Raw genomic sequence first — 25,576 nt, 5'->3', positions numbered from 1 at the left:
CAGATTGTTTGAACACTGGTTTTTCAAACACTGGTTTTTCAAACAGTTTTGAAGACATTTCTGCACACAGGTTTTGCAAGACAGATTCAAATACAGGTTTTGTTTCACATTGTTTCACACAGATTTTTTCAACACTGGTTTTTCAGTGTTGAAGACTTTTGTTTTCACACAGGTTTTCCAAGGCAGATTCGAAGATAGGTTTTTTTCACATAGTTTTGAACACAGATTTTTGTACATAGGTTTTTGAAGAAAGATTTTTTGAACACTGGTTTTTCACACAGTTTTGAGAACATATTTTTTCCACACTGGTTTTTCAAGATAGATTTGAAGACAGGTTTTTAACAGATTTGTAACAGCTTTTTTCACACAGATTTGGAACACATGTAGTAAATAGAGCACAAATATAACAACATCAATTGGGAACATTAACTATAACAACAAAGTAGGGAACAACATCAATTTGTTCTCAACCAAAAAATAAAGAAACTGAACAATCCAAAAATATATTAAATAAATTATCCAAAACAAAATAAAATCCAAGTTTAGTCACATAAAAGGCATTACAATTGCAAGTTTCCAACTAACGAAAACTACCGCCACGGTCATTGTGGTTCATTTGTACATTGAAGTCAACAAATGAAGATGGTATAGCTCCATAAATTTGATGCGTAGCAGTCATGGATTGTTGAGTTCTCGTAAATCTCGGTGTGCCTCCAATACAGTCCGACGGGGTAAGCGATGTGCCAACTCCATAAATCTGAGTTGGGGGATTTATGAAACTTTGTCTTCTCATAATGTCCACACTTGTCGGGGTGAGAGATGTGCCTCCAATAGCATTGACCATGTGTCCCTATTCAATTAAAATGAAATGTTAAAATAAATTGGAGAATAACATAAATTGCTCAATGTAAAATCCTATGATGTATACGTACCGGCACACACATACTATTTTCCATGCCAACCACATAAGGATAAAGCTCTCTACGTACACTACATTCAGGTTGAGATTGACATTGACCTTCACCTTCACCTCCAAGCACCTTAGTACCCTATATTCATAAAAGTTAATGAATGCCTCAAATGTATGACATGATTACAATAAAATATGAGTTGAATAGAGAGTAATGAATACCAATTTACCTTTGATTTGTTATGTTTTCTTTTGCTTGCCTTCAACCGATTCACTATTTGATCTACTTTGGCAACCTTTCTTTTAGTAACTGGACGACCTTTTCGCCGAGCAACCAAAGGACTAAGCAACTTGGTATGACTGATTGTCTGTCTATTAATGCTGCCAATTGGGGAAGATGGTACATTACTAGTAATAGGTGGTACATTACTAGTCGAAGGTGCTACATTACTCCCACCACCTTCATCATCTTTCATCACTTTTGCCTTGATTTCATCCAACCCACGGTCGATAAGTTTTATTTTCCCTTCACAGTTCCCAGCAAATTGTACAATGCCAACCAATTTTCTATTCATCTTCTCATACACCTTTGCATTGAAATCATCCCCAAAGCCAGTGTATGTGGTTTTTATGCATGTGTACCCTCTATCCAAATCTTTTCGCCATCGTGGTAGAATGTATTTATGTGGAACCTCATTTATGCATCTTGCAATGAGCACAACGAGTGAGTGAGCACACATGATGCCCCTAAATTCAAACAACCGGCACATACATTGCACATCAAATTCGGTCGAATTATAATAGACAACAAAGTCCACATGTTTCATCTTCCCAAAAAGTACCATAGCTTCCTTTACAAAATATGTACAAATTGAACCCTCTTCTTTGACCATAAACGGCTGACAATAAACTAGTCTCTTCATCTCTGCTTGAACTTCTTTGAATTTTGCATTGGTGTAGCCATCCTGAAATTGCTTCTCAAAGCCATACACAGTTAGGCACTCAAAGACTTTGTGCCGAGACTTGAAGTCAGCTTTCTTCTCTTTTTCTACCTTACTTCTCAAGGCATTGTCATATTGCTCAACAAATTGTTTTAATGTAGTCTTTGGGTTGACATATCCATCAAAAAATGCATTCATACTCTCACTTCGTTGTGTCGTTGACATGCCAGCCCAAAAAATATCTTTGACATAAACAGGAACCCATCGCTGACGCTCATCATATAACACCCCCAACCATTGATTCTCATAAAGATTGAATTTTGCAATCATCTCTTTCCATTTCATCTCGAATTCATCTTTTGTGAATGTGTCATACACTGCATTTTGCAAATCCATCTTCATGGATTCATATTGGGAATACCCATTCAATTTCTCCGGAATTTTCTTCATGATATGCCATAAACACCATCGATGTCGAGTATTGGGGAAGACAATTTCTATCGCATTTTGCATAGCTTTGCACTGATCAGTTATTATAGCTATTGGGGGATGATCTGACATGCAATTTAACCATGATTTGAACAGCCAAACAAATGTATCAGTGTATTCACTAGATAACAGCCCACAACCAAGCAAAATCGACTGTCCATGGTGGTTAACTCCTACAAACGGAGCAAATGGCATATCATATTTATTAGTGAGGTAAGTTGTGTCAAATGAAACAACATCTCCAAATTCTTTGTAAGCCGCCCGACTCATTGCGTCCGCCCAAAACAAGTTTCTTATGCGAAAGTCAGTATCAACATCAATCATATAATAGAAACTCGAATCTTGTGCATGCATCCTCAAAAAATATTTTTGAAGTGCATCGGAATCTCCTTCTCCAAGCCTTAATTTTCTAGCTCTGTCAATGTAATTTCGTGCATCTCGCTCATCAAATGTTAATGACTCATAACCCCCAGCTTCAACAACCATTGAGTGATAATTTCTAGACACCCCAATCCCTGCTTGATCATTAATTTCTAATCTTCTCTTCACAGGAGTAAGAATCTTCTTATTCATTGCAAAATGACGTGAGTCGGTGGGAATCAAGTCATGGTTATGGTCAAGGTTAACTGTGGTTAACATAAATCTCCCATCCTTTTGTAAGGTTGCCCGTACCCTTGCTTTGCAATCAATTTTTGTAGACAAAGATGGCTTTAGAGGGTTTACTTCTGATTTTTTGATTCTCTTTCCCGATCGAGAACATTCAATCCCAAAATATCTTAATTCCCCATCATCGCCACAAACTTGAGTTTTATAAGCTATGGAAAATCCAACATGTTTCGCATATCTCGCATAAAATGAATGCACTTCTTGCTTTGAGCTAAAACACATACCCCTCTTCGGTTCCTCAACTTCTTCACTCTCATTTAATAAAGGATTCTCAGCACTGTTCGAACCATTCTCCATTCCTGCTCATTCAAAAATACCATATGAAATCAAATGATTTAATAGATTAATAGAATAATAGAACCAAGCTATTATGTTATTACTCTGTTATACTTACACATATACACACAGATTAACAATGCAAGCTCTTGAACAAATTATAACATATTACCCTTTCAAGAGACTATAACATATTACTCTTTCAAAAATTAACAGAGCTTCAAATTGTAGCAATTTCTAATCTGTAAGAGCTTCAAATTCTAACAATTACCAGATTAACAGATTATAACAATTTCTAACAATTTAACAGATTAACCCAAAATCTAACAATTTCTAACAATTTCTAACTATGCAAGTTACCAGATTAACCCAAAATCTGTCCAAAATTAGATTAACAATTTATAACAATTTAACAGATTTGGACTGTCATATTAACAGAAATGGAGGAGAGGGAGAGATCTGCATTTCTGTTCATTCAATGTATGTTATATTAACAATGATCATTGTTAATATTAACAATGATCTGTCATATTATAATCTGCATTTCTTCTCCTCTGTTATATTAACAATGATCTGTCATATTATAATCTGTCATATTATCTGTTAATTAACCACTATTCGAACCAATCTCCATTTCTGTTCATTCAAAAACACCATAGGAAATCAATGATTTAATAGATTAATAGAATAACCTATTTCATTACAATAGAATAACCTGTTTAATAGAATAATAGAATAACCTATTTCATTACCAGTTACCCTTTCAATAACAAATTATACCAGTTACCCTTTCAATGATGCAAGCTCTTGTATGTTTCATTACAATAGATTATACAAAAAATTAACAATAGATTATTACATATTACCCTTTCAAAAATTAACAGACTATAACAGTTTATGTATGTTCTAATCTGTTATATATATATATATATATATATATATGTGTGTTATAACAGATTATATATGTATGTTTACCAGTTACCAGTTATCCTTTCAATAACAAATTATATGTATGCTATAATCTGTTATATATATGTTTGGTATAATCTGATATATATATATATATATATATATATATATATATGTATGTTATATATATGTATGTTATAATCTGATATATATATATATATATATATGTATGTTTAACAGATTATAAAAATTTCTTCAATGTATGTTTATATATATATATATATATATTTCATTACAGAATACAACTACAATTTAAATGGTGGAGGAGAGGGACGACAACCGGACAGAAATTGACCTGAACGAAGGAGAGGGAGAGATCTGCAAATGCTTGACCAAGAGAGGGAAGACAGAGAGGGACACGAAATCTGCAAACGGAGATAGCAAATGAACGCTTGATGGTGGAGGAGAGGGACGGCGGTGGAAACCTCGTTACAATTTACACGGTGGAGGAGAGGGACGCCGATCACAGCTTCAGCGGGAATAGAGTTGAAACACGATTTCTTCTCCTCTGTTATCAGATTTTTGAGCGGGAAATTTTTTTTTTTTCCTATCACAGTGCGTGAAACACACGCACTGTAATATGAAAGTGTCATTTTTCCTCCCTTCTTGAATGCCACGTAATTAGAGCTGCTCCTAGTGCTCAAGTTTTAGTGGTATGAATCGGAGCTGAAAAGTTAAATAATAATAATAATGATGATAATAATTGGCCCATTTTGAAGATGATCCTAAATTCTCTTTTGTTTTTGTACCAAAAGTGCAATTGGGTTGTTGGTTTCTGAAATTAGAATGACAGTCGCAGGCATGCTTGTCTCAATACAAACAAATCAAGTTACGGCCCCGCAAAATTCCATAAAAAGTTTGGTACCCCGAAAATAAACCACCTATATTATATCATCACTCTTGTCTTCTTGAGCAACGTGGTCAAATTCAGAGTTGTTTTGGAAAGTTTGTAAAAAATTAATTTTTGATTTTTTATCAAATTTTTTAATTTTTTAAAAAGTAATTTGGAAAGTTGGTAAAAAGTTAGCTTTTTACTTTTTAATTTAATATTTATTTATGGTGTCAAATCAAATTAAAATGACCAAAATATCCTTATCCAATGTAAGAAATTTATTTTTTTATTTTTTTTCATAGGCCTTAATTTGTAATTTTACACCTGTTTTTAACACTTTCCAAATCAATTTTCTGGCGTTTTTGACACTTGTGTTTTTGAACATTTTGTCAAAAAATATGACTTTTTACTATGTTCCCAAAACGACACTCAGTCTCTTGGGTGTATTGTTCTAAATTTAAAATTTTGAAAATAAGTATTAAATATTAAAAATAAAAAATTACACTCCTTGCCATTATTATTATTACTATTATTTTTCTTGTACACTTTCTATGGTGGAGCGCAAATGTCTACTCCCGCCTTACCACTCGATTATGGTCCTGTTTGGTAGGATTTATTTCTACCTTATTTCAACTTTTAATTTAGTTTAAGCTATTTTGATGCGTTTGGTTCAGCTTAACAATACAGCTTATAACTTTTTGTAAGTCAAAAACTAACTTATTCTTTGAGTGTGGAAAGAGAAGTTTAATTTATAAGTTAAAAATCAGCTTATGTTCACAGCTATAAGTTATAAGCTGTTAGGTTATAAGTTATAATCACTTTCCCACAGCTCTACCAAGCAGGGCCTATGTCGCCAAAAGGATACAAAATATATATATTTGTATAACATAAATGTGTTATAATCACTTTTCCACAGCTCTACCAAACAGGACTTATGTCGCCAAAAGGATACAAAATATATATATTTGTATAACATAAATGTGTTATAATCACTTTCTCACAGCTCTACCAAACAGGACTTATGTCGCCAAAAGGATACAAAATATATATATTTGTATGACATAGCAACTGTGGCGGTGATGGTGGTGAAATAAAAATAAATTTGTTTTAGCTACAAGTAAAAAGAAATTAAAAAAATAATTATTATATTTTTGTTTTTGGCTACAAATAATTGGGAATTTGATTTCCTAAAAAAGATAAAAAGATAATTGCACCTTATGTTTGCAAAGGTAGCTTTGAGAGCTTCAATTTCCACACCTCACATTCTCCCATCACATTTTGTTATTATATACTTTATTTTCTAATTATTTTTTGCAATAATTGTTTTGGAATTACAAAGAGCATATGTGATAATTTTAGGTCCCGCTTAGAGATTGAATATCTTAATTGATTTTTTTTTTTATAAAAATACATTTTAAAAAATTTTAAAAAATAATACTATAATTTATAATGACTTTTTGATTTTTTAACTAAAATTCATAGTCCCTAATAAGGATAACAAAATACGGATCCACCAGGTCCCAGACTCTCCTCGACCCTAATGAGATGGGTTTGGGGGTGATTGAATAGGATAGAATCCGATTTGTGATTGGATTTGGATCTAGACTTATATTTTTTTCCTCCACAAAAATAAATATATTAATTATATATTAAAAATATGAAATTATGTATAAATAGGATAAATATGTTATTTATATATTTAAATAATATTACTGTAAATAATAACTAACTATAAATAACACATTTATATAATAGTAGTTGTAAATATTAGGGTAAATTATAACTTAACCTCCTGTGGTTTATCCAAAAAATACGGAACCACCTTATAGTTTCATTTGTAACACTTAAACCCCCTATATTTCATATTAAAGTGTAATTTTGGACGGACGTAACAGAAACTGTAAAAAATCTAAATTACCCTTATTTATTTCCCTAATTTTCTTCTTCATTATAAACCACCATTATAAACCACCGGTCAACAAACTGAATCTATCATTGATAAGTTAACATGTAGACGCCTGAGGAGAAGGATAAATGGTGAATCCAAGCTTTGACTTCTCTCTCTCTCTCTCTCTATATATATATATATATATGTGTGTGTGTGTGTGTATATCTTCTCTTTCACCGTGACCACCATCATCACCACCATTGCCTAGCTCCGTCAAAACCAAGAACCACCCTTTACAAAATGCTATAGATGAAGCAATAGAAGAGAGTGGATGATGAAAAAGAAAGAAATAGATTTGAAGATGTTTTTTTGAAATGTGTGACTTTAGTTTTCGGACAACTTTCAGTATATCGAAACCACTCATTTCAAGAAGAAGTGAGAAAACTTATAAAGCAAGGTGAGGAGATTGGTGAAAGAAGGGGATAAAACCGTTAAGAATCGCGAAAGTTATGGAGTCCGAAAGATGGGCCGAAGAAATGTCAGAAACGGAAAGAAAAAGTGGGTTTGGTTGGTATGAATCTCATCAATGCTATTTCAAAAATCTAAATGTTTACACATATTAATTATTTGATTTCATGGGTTGGGTTTGTTACTAATTTGAATTACAAGAAGAAAAGTGGGTTTGGATAATTTTTAGAGAGAGAAGTTGTGGTGGTGATTTTGAGTGGTGGTTTTGCATGGAATAAGAAATTGGTTGTGGATAATTTTTAGAGAGAGAAGTTGTGGTGGTGATTTTGAGTGATTGTTTTGCATGGAATAAGAAGTTAGTTGTGGTTTTGCATGGAATATGATGGTGGTGATGTTGATTGGTTGTGATTTTGCATGGAAGGTGATGGTGGTGAGATGAGAGGGGAAATAAAAGGTGATGGTGGTAGTTTTGCATGGAAGGTGATGGGGTTGTATATTTATATAATGAGAGAGAGAGAACTTGGGGTAAATGAAACAAACAAAAGGATATTAATGCTTGAGGAAAATGAAACTCATGCTCAAGCCAATGCTCCAAGAATGTTAATGTTTGAGGTAAATGAAGCCCATGCTCAAACACTGAATTTCATTTGGGGATAAAGATGTTAATGTTTCATAAGGGTGTTTTGATTATTTGCCATATGTTTCTGGGCGGGAAAAACTATTCCACTCATCATTCATGGTCATGCAGCACACGTTCTGTTTAAACAAATAGTTCCGTCGAAAATTACACTTTAGTATGAAGTATAGGGGGTTTAAGTGTTACAAATGAAACTATAGGGGAGCTCCGTGTTTTTTAGGCAAACCACAAAGGTTTAAATTATAATTTACCCTAAATATTATTATCTTAATAAGATACTGATTCTTTTCAGTATGTATATAATTGTATACTAAAAATTTTAATTTTAACTTTAGTATCATACTTAAATATAAATTTATAAGTTTTTTAACTCTATTAAGACTGATGAACAGATTTAAACTCGAATCAAATCTAAACAAATCCAGTCAAACTCAATTCATTATATTTTTATTAAGTTCAAATTTAAACTCATTAAAATTTTAATAAATAGATTTATATATACTAAAATTTAATTTGGTTCAACTCATTCACCGTTTACATAGGAGGTGTTTGGCAGAGATTATTTTAAGTTAAAAGCTAATAATCAAAAAATAAAAATTAAAAGCACTCCTCCTCAGCTTTTGAAAAATTAATTTTTTTCAACTTATTTAAGTTATTTCTCTCTAATAAACTATAAACAGAAATAACAATAAATAATTTAATATAAATTTTTAAATTAAAATAAGATATAAATTACCTTTATAATCCACGCCAAACAAAGAAATGGAAGAGGGAGAGAATTTCATGAGTGCCCCGACCCATACCTTTTGCCATTTACATGTACGCTTCGTTTGGAAAGTTGTTATTTTAGTAGGCTATTTTAGTTTTGATTATTTTAGTAGGTTAAAATTTTTGTGTTTGGGAAGATGATTGGATTTTTTTATGGTTGGATGTGATGTTTATGAGAGAAAAAGTGAAATGATTATGGGTTTGATGTGATATTTTGTCTTATTAACTATTTTAGCCTATTTTATCTTTTTGTAAATTTTAACCTAAATTAAGCTATTTTTTTTCTTCCCAAACACCCCGTACTTTGCGTGAGAAGTACACAAGAAGACCGAAAAACAATCGTGCAAAAAGTGGGACACCACACCACAAAAACGTGGGGATATCTAGAAACACACGTACGCATGTCATAAATTCATACTTGAATCTACTAGTACTACATTGGAAGACAGCTAGCTATGAGCAAGCAAAGACGTATACATAACCCGATTTATTCGTTCATGCACAGACTTCGTCAATTGCGAAAACGCTGGCATTGACATCACCCTTACGCAACACAATCCTGGCGGCGTTCTTCTCGTTTGGCATTCATTGCTGGACTGACTCCGCTGACTGCTGAGCTGTCTGACTCTAATAGCTCATCGTCGCCTTCTGATATGGCTTTCATCCACACCGTCCGATGCTTGTTTTATGAGTAATATTAAGTCGTTTGAGAAGTGAGTTAGTTTTTTAATTTTTTAATTTTTTTAACTATTTTAGTTTAGGTTAAAAAATTTAGTTTGAGAATAGTTTTTTGAATTTTTGACTTTTTAAATTTTTTTTGTGAGAGAAAAGTGTAATGATTATGAGTTAAATGCGATATTTTGTTTGTTATGGCTAAAATAGCTTATTTTATTTTTTGTGACTATTTTAGCTCCAAAACCACTTGCCAAACACCACCTAAGAACTCTAAATCTTCGTTTGGCATTTCTTAATATAATTAACTTTTTTGTATTGGAACTTTATTAATTTGATTTTTTTAATCTCGTTTAGTTTGATTTTTTCTTTTTTTTTTGACTTTTATGAAAGAAAAAATGAAATGATTATAGGTTAGATGTGATATTTTGTCTTATTAACTTATTTAGCTTATTCTGTTATTTTGTACTTTTTTAACCCCAAAATGATAGTCAAACCAGGATTAAGGGTTCGTTTGGAAAGTAGGTTGGTTTTTTGACTTTTTTACTTTTTTTAACCTGAGATTAAAAAATCTCGTTTGGGAAGGATTTTTGACTTTTTTTTTAGAGAAAAAATGTAATGATTATAGGTTGAATGTGTTATTTTATCCTATTGGCCTAAAAAGCCTATTTTGTTTTTTTGTGACTATTTTAGCAAAAAAAACCCAACTTTTTCTTCCCAAACATAGCCTAAATGTTCTACCAAATATCTTATGAAAAATGGTTGTGAGCACTAGAGGGAGCACTAATGATGTGGTAGTGGATCCCGCCTACTGCCTATGCCTTGTTTTTTTTTGGTATTCTCAATGCATTAGTGCTATTTGTTTTTTTTAATGATATGAATCATTGTTAATATCTTATATAAGTGTGGAGTTTACATAGGACTTATATGGTGTGGATCTCACACTTTTGTAAAATATTTGGTAAAATATTTAGGGCTTGTTTGGTTTGTATTTCAAAATACAATTTTTGAGAAAAATTTTCAAATTCATGTTTGGTTCAAATTTTGTGAAATTTTTTTCCAAAATCACTTTCTCTCCTACACATCAAGCAATCATTTTTTCTCTCTCCTCTTTCATTCGTAATCACTTTTTTTCTCACACACATCTACTCAACTACAACAAAATATCAAATCATCCCAAACTCCAAACTATTTTCAAAATATACAATCAAACAAACTAAAAAAATCTCTAAACTTTTTCTCCAAAATTTTTAAAAAAATTTATCTTAAAATACAAACTAAACACACCCTTAAAGTTCCTAATATTTTTATTGTTGTATGAAATCGACTGTTTTTCAAAACGATTGTAGCTGTCGATTTCGATTGTAAACTACTCCTTTCTTCTGATTCGAAGAGCATTAGTGTGCACCAAGGGTTTGAAAACTGGACTGGACCGGCCAGTTAAATTGGTTGAACCGTCGACCGGGTGAGGTTCCGGTCTGGTCAACCCTCTCAAACCATTCAAAGTCAAAAATTGGTGTATTTGAAGAAAATCGTTTGAACCGCCGGTTGAACCGTCGAACCGTCTGACCCGTTCACAGGTCAATCAAACCGGAACGGTTTTGTTTAACAAAAAAAAAAAACCAAATCTGCTTCGTTTCTCTTCAACCACAACAGATCTTCTTCGATAACTACCTTGCACAGCCGCATCTCTCTCTCTCGTCATCAATCATCATCACCATTCACGAATCACTCAACTCAACTCAAGCTCTCAACTCTTCTTGCAATAAAGAAGAAGACACCCACAGTTCAAATCCATTGTAGATAATCAATCTTCTTTAACAATACAAATCTTGCGAGTCTTGATTTGGGTCATTGATCAAATGGGTTTCACTAATTCCTGCTGTTGCTTGCTCGTTGAATGAAGTAGATTTTGATCTCTTTCTCTCTTGAATGAAAGACCACTCTCAAGAGAACCCATCTTTTTGGCCCTCTATTTTGAGGTCGAGCAATGGGTTTTTCATCTTTATGGAAATTGGGAATAAGAGCAGAGAGATAGTGTGAGTAAGGGGCCTTTTTTATTGTTTTTTGAGCAATGCATTTTTCATTTTTTTAATTTTATTTGTTGTTAGCATGTGAAGTACTATGACTTATATCTAGGATGCTTTTTTTTTTTTTATAGAAAAACATAACTGAAAATATTTAAGAATTTTAAAAAAAATTGAAAATTTATTATATATTATTAATTTATATTTTTTTAAAAATTATTTATGATGCAATTATGACGTCACGGTTCGATCCGGTTCAACCCGACAGTTGAACCGGTGACCTGTCCGTTCGATCCCTTTTCGGGTTCGCTCACTAGTCTAGTTTTAAAAACATTCTGAGTGTTTGGAAGTGGCTATTTTAGAGGCTTTTTTGACTTTTTGACTATTTTAGTAGGCTATTTTATTTTTTGTGTTTGGAAAGATATGATGGATTTTTATTTGAGTTGTGTATTGAAAAATGTGTGTGAAACCGAAATGACAAATTTGTCCTAACTTCACTTTTTCCAAAATAGGTTTAAAGGGGCAAAATTGTCATTTATTTCGAAAATGATGGAGGGCTGTCCCTACAGTGTCACGTTGGCAGTGTAGGTTGATGCTATTTTACAACTTTTTTAAAATAAAAAAAAAAAATCAATACATTAGTATGGCTTTTTGGTTTTTTTTTTTTTTTTTTATATTTGAGGCTATTTTAGTCTCAACTTTTGGTTTCCAAACACCGTTGTTGGTGTGCACTACAAAAGTGTATTTTTTTTTTAATCTTTGTGGGTGTTTGGGAAATTATTATTTTAATTTTTGACTATTTTAGGAGGCTTGTGTTTGGGAAGATAGTTGAATTTTTTTATAATTGGATGTGATGTTTGTGAGAGAAAAAATGAAATGATTATGGATTTGCTGTGACATTATTAGCTATTTTAGCCTATTTTGTCTTTTAATGTTATTTTAGCCTATATTTTTTTTTAAGTTATATTATTTTTTATTTTTATATATTTTTTCATAAATAATCAAAAGTTAAATCATTCCAAATCGTCTCTCAATTTCAAATGATATGGAAGGTGGGTTTGGGATTTTTTTTTTCTTAAATAGGTTTTTAATTTTTTTAGTTAATATGTTCGTAAAATTGTTAAAAGAAATTTATTTTTAAGATAATTACACCAAGTGAAATTTTGAATATTTTTGACGTATTTATAAATAAAAAAAAAATTATCATTGAATTATAATTATTTTTTAAAAATTTCATTGATGTGATATTTTCTCTTTATTTTTTGTGACAAAACAATTAATGTAATATTTGATATTTTTTTTTTAAGTTAATGACAATCGATTTGATGATTTTTTAATTTTAAAATAAAATTTAAGTTTTTTAATATGCCGTCAAACGCCCAAGTTTGGGTTTGTTAGTTAGTTAGTTAGTTTTTTTTTTTTTTTTAATTTTGTTAGTTTGAAAATTACTAAACAGTTACTTCTTTGAGCAAAAAAATCAAAGAGAATTTTTTTTTAAAGGGCATGATATTAAGATTTTAGGACAAAATTTATTCAAAAATGATTGGTGGCCCTAAAAAATTTGCCCCTAATGCCCCTAATTTCTAATTTTGGAAACTGTTTTTTTTTTTCTTTCTTTTTTCCTTTTTTTTTTTTTTTTTTTTTTACCTTAAACGGAATTTCGGGGCATTCGAGCCCCGAAACGTCGGGCCCTCAATCACTGCGCAAATTTATTTCACGCTCCTGTAAGCACTTTGCTCCCTTATTATTCAAATATAGGCAAACAACCTTCACATAGTTTTGGACTAAATTGCAACTCTAATTCTGTTAATGATATCTGTAAAATGACTTTAATACCCTTCTAAACTTTGCCTCATTTTACTTATTTTATTTTCTGTAACAAGAAAAAGCTAGCAAAACACAGGTCCAAGCAAGCACTATGATTAGAATTATAAGAACAACCCAGTAAAAGTTACCATTGCATCAACCAATTTAGCTGAAATTAAGAGAAAATAAGAAAACAAAAGTTGGGAATTAATCCCATTTGTGTACATTTCTACTAGTAGTCACCCGTGCGATGCACGAGATTTTAAAAAGTCAATAATCACTAAAAAAAATTTGTTATTTAATTGTATTTCTAAATATTTTTATTTAGTTTGCGTATAATTCTTATATCACATCATTAAAAATATTAAATATATCACATTATTACAAATTTTAAAAAACTATCATCCATTAAGTAAATCATAACATATATAGCCTCCGTTTGGGAAGTGGGTTGGCTTTTTGGCTTTTTAGTTTTTTTAGCCTGGGCTATTTTAGCCTGGTTTGGGAAGAGCTTTTTGACTTTTTGGCTTTTTTGACTTTTTTTGTGAGAGAGGATTGTAATGATTATGAGTTGGATTTGATGTTTTGTTTTTTGTGGCTAAAATAGCCTATTTTGTTTTTTATGGCTATTTTAGCCAAAAAAGCCTGGGCTTTTCCTTCCCAAACACTCCCATAATAGCTAATTTATCTAAGAATTATTTCAGACAATCAAAAATAGAGTAACAAAGGCATATTATAATTAATCACAATAACTAATATATTAAATAAAAGTAACACTAATTTTGTTTAATCAATAGTAGATATAATATAATAAATTAAAATAAAATTAATTTTAATTCCCATTATATTCAGTTAGTGGTTAAAATTTTTTTGCGCTATTTGTTTTTTTGGTTATATTGATTCATTAAACACAAATGGTTTGGAATGATTAAAAAAAAAAAAAAGTTTGGAAATGCGTTAAACTTGAATTGACAAACATAAAGAATATAAATATTTAAATTATTCAAAAAAAAATTAACATTTTAAATATGAGATATTTTCCATTTGCTCAAACTCTGAATCTAAATAAAAATAAAAATAAAATAAAATAAAAAAAGAAAAAATTTGCGGTTTGGTTCTCAAAGGAAATGAGTTCCTAAAAATAAATTTAATCATAAGTTATTTTAACAGGATAATCAATAATAAAAAATCAACTGATGAATACATTTAAAGTATAAACCCATATCCAATAAATTTTGACGTGTTCTTCATTTTCAATCTAACATCTGCACCAAAAAAAATTAAACACAAATAATCAATAAGTGAGAGAGTTACCAATTGATAACAGTAGTGCTTTTATAAATATATTAAAAAAAATCTCAATTAAATGATACATTATTAACAAAAAGAAAGAAATAAGGAAAATATAGATTGTAAGAAAAAAATTTAAAAATAAAATAATAATATCCATTTACATAAACTCACTTTCTCACAAATGCAAAAACTCATGCAAGTACACAATTCAAATGTAAAGCAAATATTTAAGATTTTTAGGCACTGAAAGGGATCAGAAATGGCTCAATGTTGGTTGTTTTCCTCCCAATCTTCTGTTCATGGTTTTTTTTGCAGGAACTTGTTTTTATATTGAAAAGATTATACTTAAACAAAATATATATATATATATATATGGAATTCTATCATATTTAATATAACAAACTAACAAAAGATAAATATAGATCGTTAAAAAAATTATCTTTTTTTTTTGGGATATTTATATCACAATCTTAATATTTTTATTTAAATATTTTGTTATTTTTTATTTGAATTTTCATTTTGCAGTTCAAATCTAAATAGTTATATTTTTATTTTTGTATATTTCTTCATCTCTATTTTTTTTATTTAACTCTTTATATTATTGTGTGGTTGAAATTTGAATAGTTATCTTTTTAATTTATTTTACTTTTTATATTTTTATCTCTACCTTTTTGTTGTTCATATCTAAATATTTATCATTTTATTTAAATATATATAATTCTTTTGGCTTTTGCGATTTAGATAACTGACAAATGATTAAAAATTAGGCAAAGTGGGAGGGGAGACTTGAGAAGTGACACATAGGAGAGAGAATCCATAAGAATTTAGTAGTAAGATTTTGAAAAATTCTCATACTTCACTACATTTAGTATATATTCAAAATGAAAAAAGAATAATATGTGACAGAAGGAGAAAAAAATATAAGTAAATCAAAACAAAGATTTAGATAGATATGTTTTTCATAGATAAAGATTAACAAATCATATCTTTATTTTAATTTTATTATTTTAATTTTTTGTAAATCAATTATTTAATCTTTATCTTTATCTATAGGCCACGAAATTAATTTTTATGAATTATTTATCAATTTTTATATGTTTATTTATCTATAAGTCATGAAATTAATTTTTTAAAATAATTGTTTTAATTTTTTTCTTTATCTCTAGGTCATGAAATAATTTTTCATAAATTATTTATGAAATTTTATATGTTTATCTTTTATTTTTTTAAATCAATTTTTTAACCTTTATCTGTAGGTCATGAAATTAGTTTTTATAAATTATTTATTAATTTTTATACGTTCATTTACGGGAAGAAATTTTAAATTATCTATGAGTTGTGAAATTAATTTTTTTAAATTAGGTATTTAATTTTTATCTTTATCTATAGAACATGAAATTAATTTTCATAAATTATTTATCAGTTTTTATATGTTTATCTATATGGAGAAATTTTGAAATTCAAATCTTTATCCATAAACCATGAAATTAATTTTCATTTTAATTAATCAAACAAATAGAAAATAGAAGAAAATAGAAAATATGAAAGACAATTAAAGAGGGTTGCCACGTAGGAAATAGAGAGTTTTAAAATTATGAGAATTTAATAATGAATATTTAGAGACTTTTTCCAATACAACTATTACAAAATGAAAGGCCAAAAACAAAAAAAGAGTAATTTCATTTTTTTAAATCAATTTTTTAACCTTTATCTGTAGGTCATGAAATTAATTTTTATAAGTTATTTATCAATTTTTATAAGTTCATTTTTGGGAAGAAATTTTAAATTATCTATAAGTTGTGAAATTAATTTTTTTAAATTAGTTATTTAATTTTTATCTTTATTTGTAGACCATGAAATTAATTTTTATAAATTATTTATTAATTTTTATATGTTTATCTATATGGAGGAACTTTGAAATTCAAATCTTTATCCATAAACCATGAAATTAATTTTCATTTTAATTAATCAAACAAATAGAAAATGGAGGAAAATAAAAAACATGAAAGACAATTAAAGAGGGTTGCCACGTAGGAAATAGAGAGTTTTAAAATTATGAGAATTTAATAATGAATATTTAGAGACTTTTGCCAATACAACTACATTTGATTGAAATTTTAAATTATCTATAGGTTATGAAATTAATTTTTTTAATTAGTTATTTAATATTTTTCTTTATCTGTAGACCATGAAATTAATTTTCATAAATTATTTATCAATTTTTATATGTTTATCTATATGGAGGAATTTTGAAATTCAAATCTTTATCCATAAACCATAAAATTAATTTTCATTTTAATTAATCAAACAAATAGAAAATGGAGGAAAACAGAAAACATGAAAGACAATCAAAGAGGGTTGCCATGTACAAAAGAGAGAGTTTTAAAATTATGAGAATTTAATAATGAATATTTGGAGATTTTTTCCAATACAACTACTACAAAATGAAGGGCAAAGAAAAGGAGTAATTTCATTTTTTTTTAAATCAATTTTTTAACCTTTATCTGTAGGTCATAAAATTAATTTTTATAAGTTATTTATCAATTTTTATAAATTCATTTTTGGGAAGAAATTTTAAATTATCTATAAGCTGTGAAATTAATTTTTTTAAATTAGTTATTTAATTTTTATGTTTATCTGTAGACCATGAAATTAATTTTCATAAATTATTTATTAATTTTTATATTTTTATCTATATGGAGGAATTTTGAAATTCAAATCTTTATCCATAAACCATGAAATTAATTTTCATTTTAATTAATCAAACAAATAAAAAATGGAGGAAAATAGAAAACATAAAAAACAATCAAAGAGGGTTGCCACGTAAGAAAGAGAAAGTTTTAAAATTATGAGAATTTAATAATGAATATTTGGAGACTTTTGCCAATACAACTACATTTGGTTATATATATAGTATAGATGAGTTCAGCTCAAGAAATAAATTAGTGAAATAAAAATTCACAAATAAACAGAAAAATGTTGAAATGTTTAGGCCTTTCTAAGTTGATTTTGGTAACAAAAAAATTTAACAAGACAAATTGAGAATGAAAGATGAAGATACATTACCAACAACTGATCGAATTCACAGAGATTTTAAAATACTTCCGTATTTCAAAAATTGCAACTCATATCTTTGTAAAATCCCAAAAAACTAAAGCATTAAGTAATGCGAAAATTTTCCTAACCAATTCATAAATCCGAAAGAAACAAAACCACCAAAAAAAAAAAAATTCAACAACAAACAAACAAACGAAAGAGTTGCAAAATCTATAGTTATCAAAATGGCATCATAATGAACACCATTTCTTGTTAAATACAAATAAAGTTAAATAATTAGAAATATTTAATGAGTTAATAATTAGATTAAATAAATTGAATTTTAGAATTTAGAGATGATTTTATAAATTAAAATATTATTAAATTAAAATTATATTTTTAATAAAATAAAGAGGGGGGGGGGGGGGGGGGGTTTGGGTTAGGATTTGAGTTTCATATTGGTTGGGGAAAAAAATGAAGCTAAGGGATTGCTGGTCTTAACATTGAATCTTGATTTTGACTTTTTTTTTTTTTTTTCATTGCCAACTTTCAATCTTGACAAGTGTGGAACACTCCCGGTTATTTTAGATGAAATTAATAACGGCAAGAAGGCAAAGTGTAAAATGGTCAAAATTACTTGGGGGCTCTTTGCCTATTATTGAATTTTAAGAGGGTAAAATGAATTTTGTTTAAGATTTTATAAGATAAATGGCATATAATATTTTCATAAATGATATCAATTTAACTTAATTTTTTATATAAATGATATATATATATATATATATATATATATAAAACCTTATAAAATAAACAATTCAAATTATTAAAATGATATTACATAAACCTAACGAATCCGACCACCCTTGAGAGGGGAGATTTGCACCTGACTGTACGGCCGAGCTGAGATAACGTCAGACGTGACGGACCGCGTAGCGCCGACCTAATCTCTGTTGACATGGCCAGTGGCCTGCCTTGCACGGTCGGAAATATTGACCGGTCAGGCAGCAACTGGCATAGCCAAGCTGCGTCTTGAACGTGTTGGACGGAGCTTGGGTTAGCAGATGCTGACCGGGCTAAAAGGTAGCCCGAGCTAGTCCGTGGGTGCGATCAAGGCCGGTACGCCTTGGATCGGTCAGTCGATATAAAGTGGCTTCGTGTGATCAAGATTGAAGGTAGACCGGTTGGAGGCCGGCATGCCTCGCAACCGGATGGTCATGATGAACCGACCAATGATAGTTCGGCCGAGGTGGGCAGGCTTTCGCCTGATTCCAAGTTATAGATCGGCGACGCATAGCTCGGTTATGAGCATGTAATAGCGACTCTCCACAAGTGACAGGCCGGTCGTGGTACTCCGGTTAAGTATGCCACCTGGGCCAATGGCGTGAAGGAGATGACATCCGCTCCACGCACGCCTCAATACCGTTGGGCAGTTCTGTGTGTACTGGAGGGAGGACTAAGCCTTTACACGCGTAAGGTGGAGAGAGGCGAGCACTGCCACCTGTCCAGGGAAGGACAGCAGAGGTAGTGCGCGCACAATCTTGAGGCCGCATGGCCAGCCTAGAAATATGGAGGAAGAGGGACGTTGGAGGTAAGCGAATTCATTCTATCAAAAACTCTCTCTCTGATAGCCTTCTTCTTTAGCTAGTGGTCTGACTTGATCGTCGGAGGGCCTTTCCGGCACACCACCGCCGGGCAGCTCGCCATTTTTGTGTTGCAGAGATAGACGCCGTCACAAAAAGCTTGACGACCAAGGAGTACGGAGAACAGAGGATATTTCGCCCCCGTACAATTGGCGCCGTCTATGGGAAGGTTTTTCTTGATACTCAACCCTTGTTCTCAGAGCTTCTTCGACCATTTCCATGGCCAACGACGGCGAAGCCCCACTGTCCGTCGTCGATGGCATCACACCCGAGTACGTCCGCTTGAGAGAAGGTCCTCTAAATATTCCAGCCATGGCGGGCCTAGAGACTCCTTCGCGAAGTGCGCGAGACAAACGCGGAGGGAGTGCTGATCGCTCGCAGAGTCCTGGGGGCCGCAGACGCCGGGGGGAGTCCCATGCGCAGCGCCTGGAGCTTAAACTCAAGGACCAAGACGCCGTCATTCGCAAGATGGCGGCGGAGATGGAGCTGCTGAAACGCCAGATTAAAGGGAAGGGTGTTGCTGGAGAGGGCAACCTCAGTGAGTGCACCCCGTCCCCTCGCTGTCGCAGTCGCCGCCAGGGGAGGACCCACTCTCTCTCCATCACTAGGAACTATGGGGTAGGGGACTCCAACCAAGGGGAGGGTAGGTCCCTCTCTCGCGACAACACATACCGACGTCGGGATCCTCTTTCTTCACACGTTCCAGGGACTTGAGGGATGTATTGGAAGAGAGGGCGCGCTGTCGGGAGGCTCGGAGAGTGCCGGCATTGCAGAGGTTAAGCGCTCCAGTGCGTTATAGTGAGGAAGTGGCGATGCCAGCCCCCAAAGTGATGGCCCCTGCGATGGTGGACAAAGAGCTGGCGCGACTTATAGCCACGCCGCTGTCTCCAGAGATTGAGAGTACCCCATTCCCCGCCGGATTCCACCAGCCAAAGTTCACTTTGTAAAATGGAAGGACGGATCCATACATGCATGTGAACCATTACCGACAAGTAATGGCTGGACACCGGCGGAATGACGCCTTGATGTGCCTCATATTCCCAGCAAGCTTGGGAGAGCTGGGTTTGAAATGGTTCGAGAGGCTCCCGGAGGGGAGTATTGAGGGGTGGCAGCAACTAGCGGAAGCCTTCGTCACCAGATTCAAGACCAACACACGAACGCCAAAGGAGGTCGACCATCTCCTGGGCGTCAAGATGGAGTCTGGATGTTCGTTGAAGGCATACAATGCGAAATATTGGGAAACATACAATGAGATCCTCGACTGCCCCACCAATCTGGCGATCACTCAGTACAAACGGGGTCTCCCAGTCGGACATAGGCTATGAGATTCACTCACGATGCATCAACCTACAACCATGGAGTCATTGATGCAGCGGATCAATGAGCACATTCGTGTGGAGGATGATGTCGCCTCCGCGACCGAGAAGGTTAATCCGGTCGCGGTGGACAGGAGGGTTGCGAGGAAAGTTCACTCGGTTGGGCAGGAGGATAACCGCCCAAACAACCGGTCAAAAGACCAGCGCCATGGTCCAAACCGCGATGACCGACGCAAGGGTCGCAGAAACGACCAAACTGACGCACCCCGCGACGCCGCGGAAGATGCCAAGAGAAAACTGAAGGCGCATACAGGAATTACTACGGTCTTCAAAATTCCCATCTATCACATTTTGAGCGAGATCCGAGGCGAACCCTTCGTCCGTTGGCCGGCCAAGTTAGGAAGTGCACAGCGAGGCTTCAATCCAAAATACCGCTGCACCTTCCATGAAGAACGAGGGCACCGGACAGAGGATTGCTTACCGTTCAAGTAGCAATTGGAGGAATTGGTGGCGGCGGGGCATCTTGACCAATACATAGATGGGGGGATCAAGGCCGCGCTAACTGGACAAACTGAGCCCAACGGAATGGCCGCCCTAGAAGCTCCCCCACAAGGTGTAATCAACGTCATCCACGGCATCGTCGAACCAGCAAGGGTCTGCGAGCTTAGAGGGATGATTAAGAAGGCTGAGCACATGAGGGAAGTGCTCTCTGTCCAGCCCGCCGTAAAGAAGGGAAAGGCCGAAGAAAGAGACATCCTTTCATTCTCAACCAAGGACTTGGAAAGGGTTCAGATGCCGCACAATGATGCCTTGGTGGTGACTCTTCGCGTCAAAGACTTTGATATCAAGAGAATCTTGATCGACCAGGGGAGTTCGGTCGAAATCATGTATTATGACGCGTTCAAACAGATGAAGTTAGAAGACAAGGACTTGGCCCCTACGACGTCTCCTTTGGTCGGCTTCAACTCACAGCTAGAGTGGCCAATCGGAAAGATTATTTTTCCGGTCAAAGCGGGTTCAGTAGTAAAGCAAGTGGAGTTCTGGGTGCTCAAAGTTCCATCCACCTACAACTTGATCTTAGGTAGGGGCTGGCCGCACGTCATGCAAGCGGTTGCCTCGACCTTCCACCAAGTCATGTGCTTTTCGGCGTCGAGCAGGCAAATAGAGGAAGTTTGGGGAGACCAGGTGATAGCAAAACAATGCTTCGTTGCGGTAAATGGCAGCCGAGCAGCCAAAGGGTTCGTCCAAATGATTGAAGGGCCCGAGGGTAAAGAAGTCCTTGAAGACGTAGGAAGAAAGGCCGAGGAAAAGTCGGTCGAAGATTTGGTAGAAGTGCGAATTGACGAGAACGATCCCACTAAGTTCTTCCTCTTGGGATCATCCTTGTCTAGCGCCGAGCGGATGGATTATGTAAACTTCTTAGTTTCCAATTTGGAGGCCTTTGCCTGGACGCCTTACGACATGCTTGGCATTGAACCGAGCTTCATTTGTCATCAGTTGAATGTCTTCCCTAATGCACGGCCAGTCATTCAAAGGACGCACCGCTCAGCCTTGCACCATGCTGAAGTGGTCGCAGAAGAAGTGAAAAATTTGTTGGAAGCTGGTGCCATAGAGGAGGTGCAGTACCCCCGGTGGATATCCAACACGGTGGTTGTCCCGAAGAAGAACGGCAAGTGGCGAGTCTGCGTTGATTACAAGACTGTCAATCGAGCTTGCCTCAAGGATAGCTTTCCCCTCCCACGAATTGACCAGTTGGTGGACTTAACCGCTGGCCATCAGAGGTTTAGCTTCCTGGACGCATATCGCTGTTACCACCAGATAGCCATGTATAAGCCGGACAGAGAGATCACATCGTTCACAACCCCCAGGGGCTTATATTGCCACAAAGTCATGCCGTTTGGACTAAAGAACGCCGGGGCAACTTTTCAGAGGATGGTAACGAAGATGTTCGCTCCTCTTCTGGGCCGAACAATGGAGGCCTATATCGATGACATGGTGGTGAAGAGTAAGGAGAAGTCTCAACACCTCGCCGACCTTGCAGAGATGTTTGCCATACTTAAGCTCCACAAGCTTCGCTTGAACGCCACAAAGTGCTCATTCGGAGTTGGCATCGGAAAGTTTTTGGGTTTTCTGGTCACAAATCGAGGGATTGAAGCTGACCCATCACAGATTAAGGCCATACAAGACCTAGAGCGTCCCAACTCCACGAAGGACGTGCAACATCTTGCCAGGATGGCAGCCGCGTTGAACAGATTTATCAGCCGATCTTCTGATCGTTACAGGCCCTTCTTTAAAACTCTGAAGTCCAAGTTCTTCTGGGATGACGAATGCGACCGCGGACTAGTAGACCTGAAAGCATATCTCTCTTCGGCCCCTATTTTGGTCACGCCTCAGCCAGGCGAAGAGTTGTACCTCTATTTGGCTGTCTCTCAACATGCAGTCAGCGCGGTATTGGTGCGTACTGAAGGCATCCAACACTTGCCGATCTTTTATGTAAGCAAGACTCTTCTCCCAGCCGAAACGAGGTATCTTTCCTTAGAAAAATTGGCGTTGGCCCTAATGATGGCGTCAAGAAAACTGGCACACTATTTTCATGCCCACACGATAGTTGTGTTAACCGAGTTCCCGCTTAAAGTGCTTTTTGAAAAGGCAGACTTCATTGGGAGAATTTTGAAATGGGCCGTGGAGTTAGGGCAATATGACATCAAGTTCCGACCGCGCACAGCAATCAAGGCTCAAGCACTTGCCGACTTTGTGGCGGAATTTGCCCCTGGGATGCATCCAATTTTCCCGGTTGATTTGGTTGGTGCGGATTTAGCACAACCCATGGTTCTGGCCACAGAAACGAATGTTGGTCCGCAAGTAGGAAAAGGGACGAGCGCGACCGAACTAACAAAGTCCGACGAGAATGAACCGATCAAAGACTTGGAAATGAGGAGCTCCCAAAACCCCTCTGATTGCTGGAAACTGTTTATTGGCGAGATATGGAAGCTCTTCGTTGATGGGGCGTCCAACAGACATGGGGCCGGGCTGGGCATCGTGTTGAACTCGCCGGACGGGTTGATCATCGAGCAGGCAATTACGCCCGGCTTCCCAGCATCTAACAACGAAGCTGAGTATGAAGCTCTCCTTGCCGGACTAAGAAGCGTGCTTAGAATGAAAGCCACAGCCCTCATGGTATTTAGTGATTCCAAATTGGTGGTCAATCAGGTCTTAAGGGAGTATGAAGCAAATGATGAAAGAATGGCCAAGTATCAAGCGTTGGTGCGAGAAGAAATCAAGAAGTTCCCCGCGATAAGAGTGGAACAGATCAACCGCGAAGAAAACAACTCGGCTGACGAATTGGCTGGGCTCGCCTCCACCCAGACAGCTTTTCCTAACCCCTTAATGATAGAGTTTTTACCCCGGCCAAGGATTGAGGAACCGGAAACAACCGAGGTGCTCTGCACCGACTTGGGTCCTTCCTAGATGGATCCCATCATCGCCTTCTTAAAAGACAGAGTTCTATCGGAAGAAAAGAAGGCAGCCCACAAAATCCGAGCAAAGTCAGAGCGGTTTTGGCTCTCCTCATCTGGAGCCTTGTATAAGAAGTCCTTCACTAGGCCGTATTTGAAGTGTGTCCACCCCGCCAAAGTGGAGACTTTTCTCTACGAAATACATAAGCGCATTTGTGGAAGCCATACTGGAGGCAGGTCCTTTGCGTACCGAGCAATTTCCCAAGGTTACTGGTGGCTGTGCATGCAGGCGGACGCACAGAAATATGTTCGCAGGTGTGAGAAGTGTCAGAAGTTCGCTCACCAGATCCACCAGCCGGCTAGAGATTTTCTCCCTCTCACAAGTCCTTGGCCGTTCGCGCTTTGGGGATTGGATATTGTTGGACCGCTCCCAGCAGCGCCGGGCAATCGCAAGTTCTTCATCGCCGCCACCGACTACTTCACCAAGTGGGTGGAGGCCGAGCCACTGGCGACCATAAAGGAAAAGGATGTGAAGAAGTTTGTTTAGCAAAACGTCATTACTCGCTTCGGTATACCCAGGGCCCTCGTCTCAGATAACGGCACTCAATTCGATGGGAAGCTCTTTCGCGAATTTTGCGAAGAGTTGAAGATCGAGTTCTACAATTCGACGCCGGCCTATCCTCAGTCTAACGGTCAAGCAGAGGCCTCAAACATGACCATCTTGGATGGGCTAAAGAAGCGGCTTGAAAAAGCCATGGGGAAATGGGCTGAGGAACTTCCCAACGTGCTCTGGGCATACCGCACTACCCTAAGAAGGTCGACCGGGGAAACACCATTCGCTTTGGCCTACGGCATGGAGGTAGTCATCCCGTTGGAAATTGGCATGCCAACCATCCGCTCTGAAAGTTTCCAGCCTAATCTGAATAATGAAGCCGTGGCATTGGAATCAGGCCTTGCCGAGGAAAGAAGGGAGCGGGCACTAATCCACATCGCAGCTTATCAACAAGAACTCTCCAAGAAATACAACAAGGCGGTGCACCCCAGGCTATTCAAGGTTGGGGACTGGGTTTTGAGAAAGGTACTTGATAACACGGTGGTCCCTAGCGAAGGAAAGCTCGGTGCGAATTGGGAAGGACCATACAATGTGATTGGTCTGGCTGGCAAAGGGGCATACCATCTGGAAGATTTGGATGGCACGGCTATCCCCAGACCATGGAATACAGCCAACCTTAAGGTTTTTTACTTTTGAATTGTAATTTGCTTATGTTGTTTAAGCTTTTCCAGACCCTTAGCCTCTTGGCACTAGATGTAAAAGATAGCAATGCTTTTGTAATAAAAATAGCACTCTTGTTTGGTATTACATCTCTGTACAATGAAATCGCAAGGACACAAGGCAATCATGGATGCCAGGGGCAAGGAGACCGCCTTGAATAAGACCGGTCTGATTTCATCTCGCTGGAATGGAGACAGACCGCACAAAAATTTTG

The 25,576-nt window shown here is 35.3% G+C and overlaps 1 protein-coding gene across 1 annotated transcript; it reads right to left on the bottom strand.

The window, feature by feature from the left end:
* Positions 1-580: 580 nt before the first annotated feature.
* LOC114322979 (protein FAR1-RELATED SEQUENCE 6-like) lies at positions 581-19,632 on the bottom strand. The gene is made up of 4 exons (XM_082900562.1): positions 19,437-19,632; positions 1,141-3,305; positions 933-1,049; positions 581-850 (listed from the first exon to the last, which is right to left on the bottom strand). Exons 1-4 carry the CDS (start codon positions 19,630-19,632, stop codon positions 581-583), a joined length of 2,748 nt encoding a protein of 915 aa, XP_082756688.1.
* Between the last annotated feature and the right edge of the window lie 5,944 nt (positions 19,633-25,576).

This window comes from Camellia sinensis, chromosome 13 (genome assembly GCF_055761805.1).
Source record: "Camellia sinensis isolate YWXY chromosome 13, ASM5576180v1, whole genome shotgun sequence".
NCBI lineage: Eukaryota > Viridiplantae > Streptophyta > Magnoliopsida > Ericales > Theaceae > Camellia > Camellia sinensis.
This window is presented reverse-complemented; position numbering and strand designations above follow the sequence as displayed.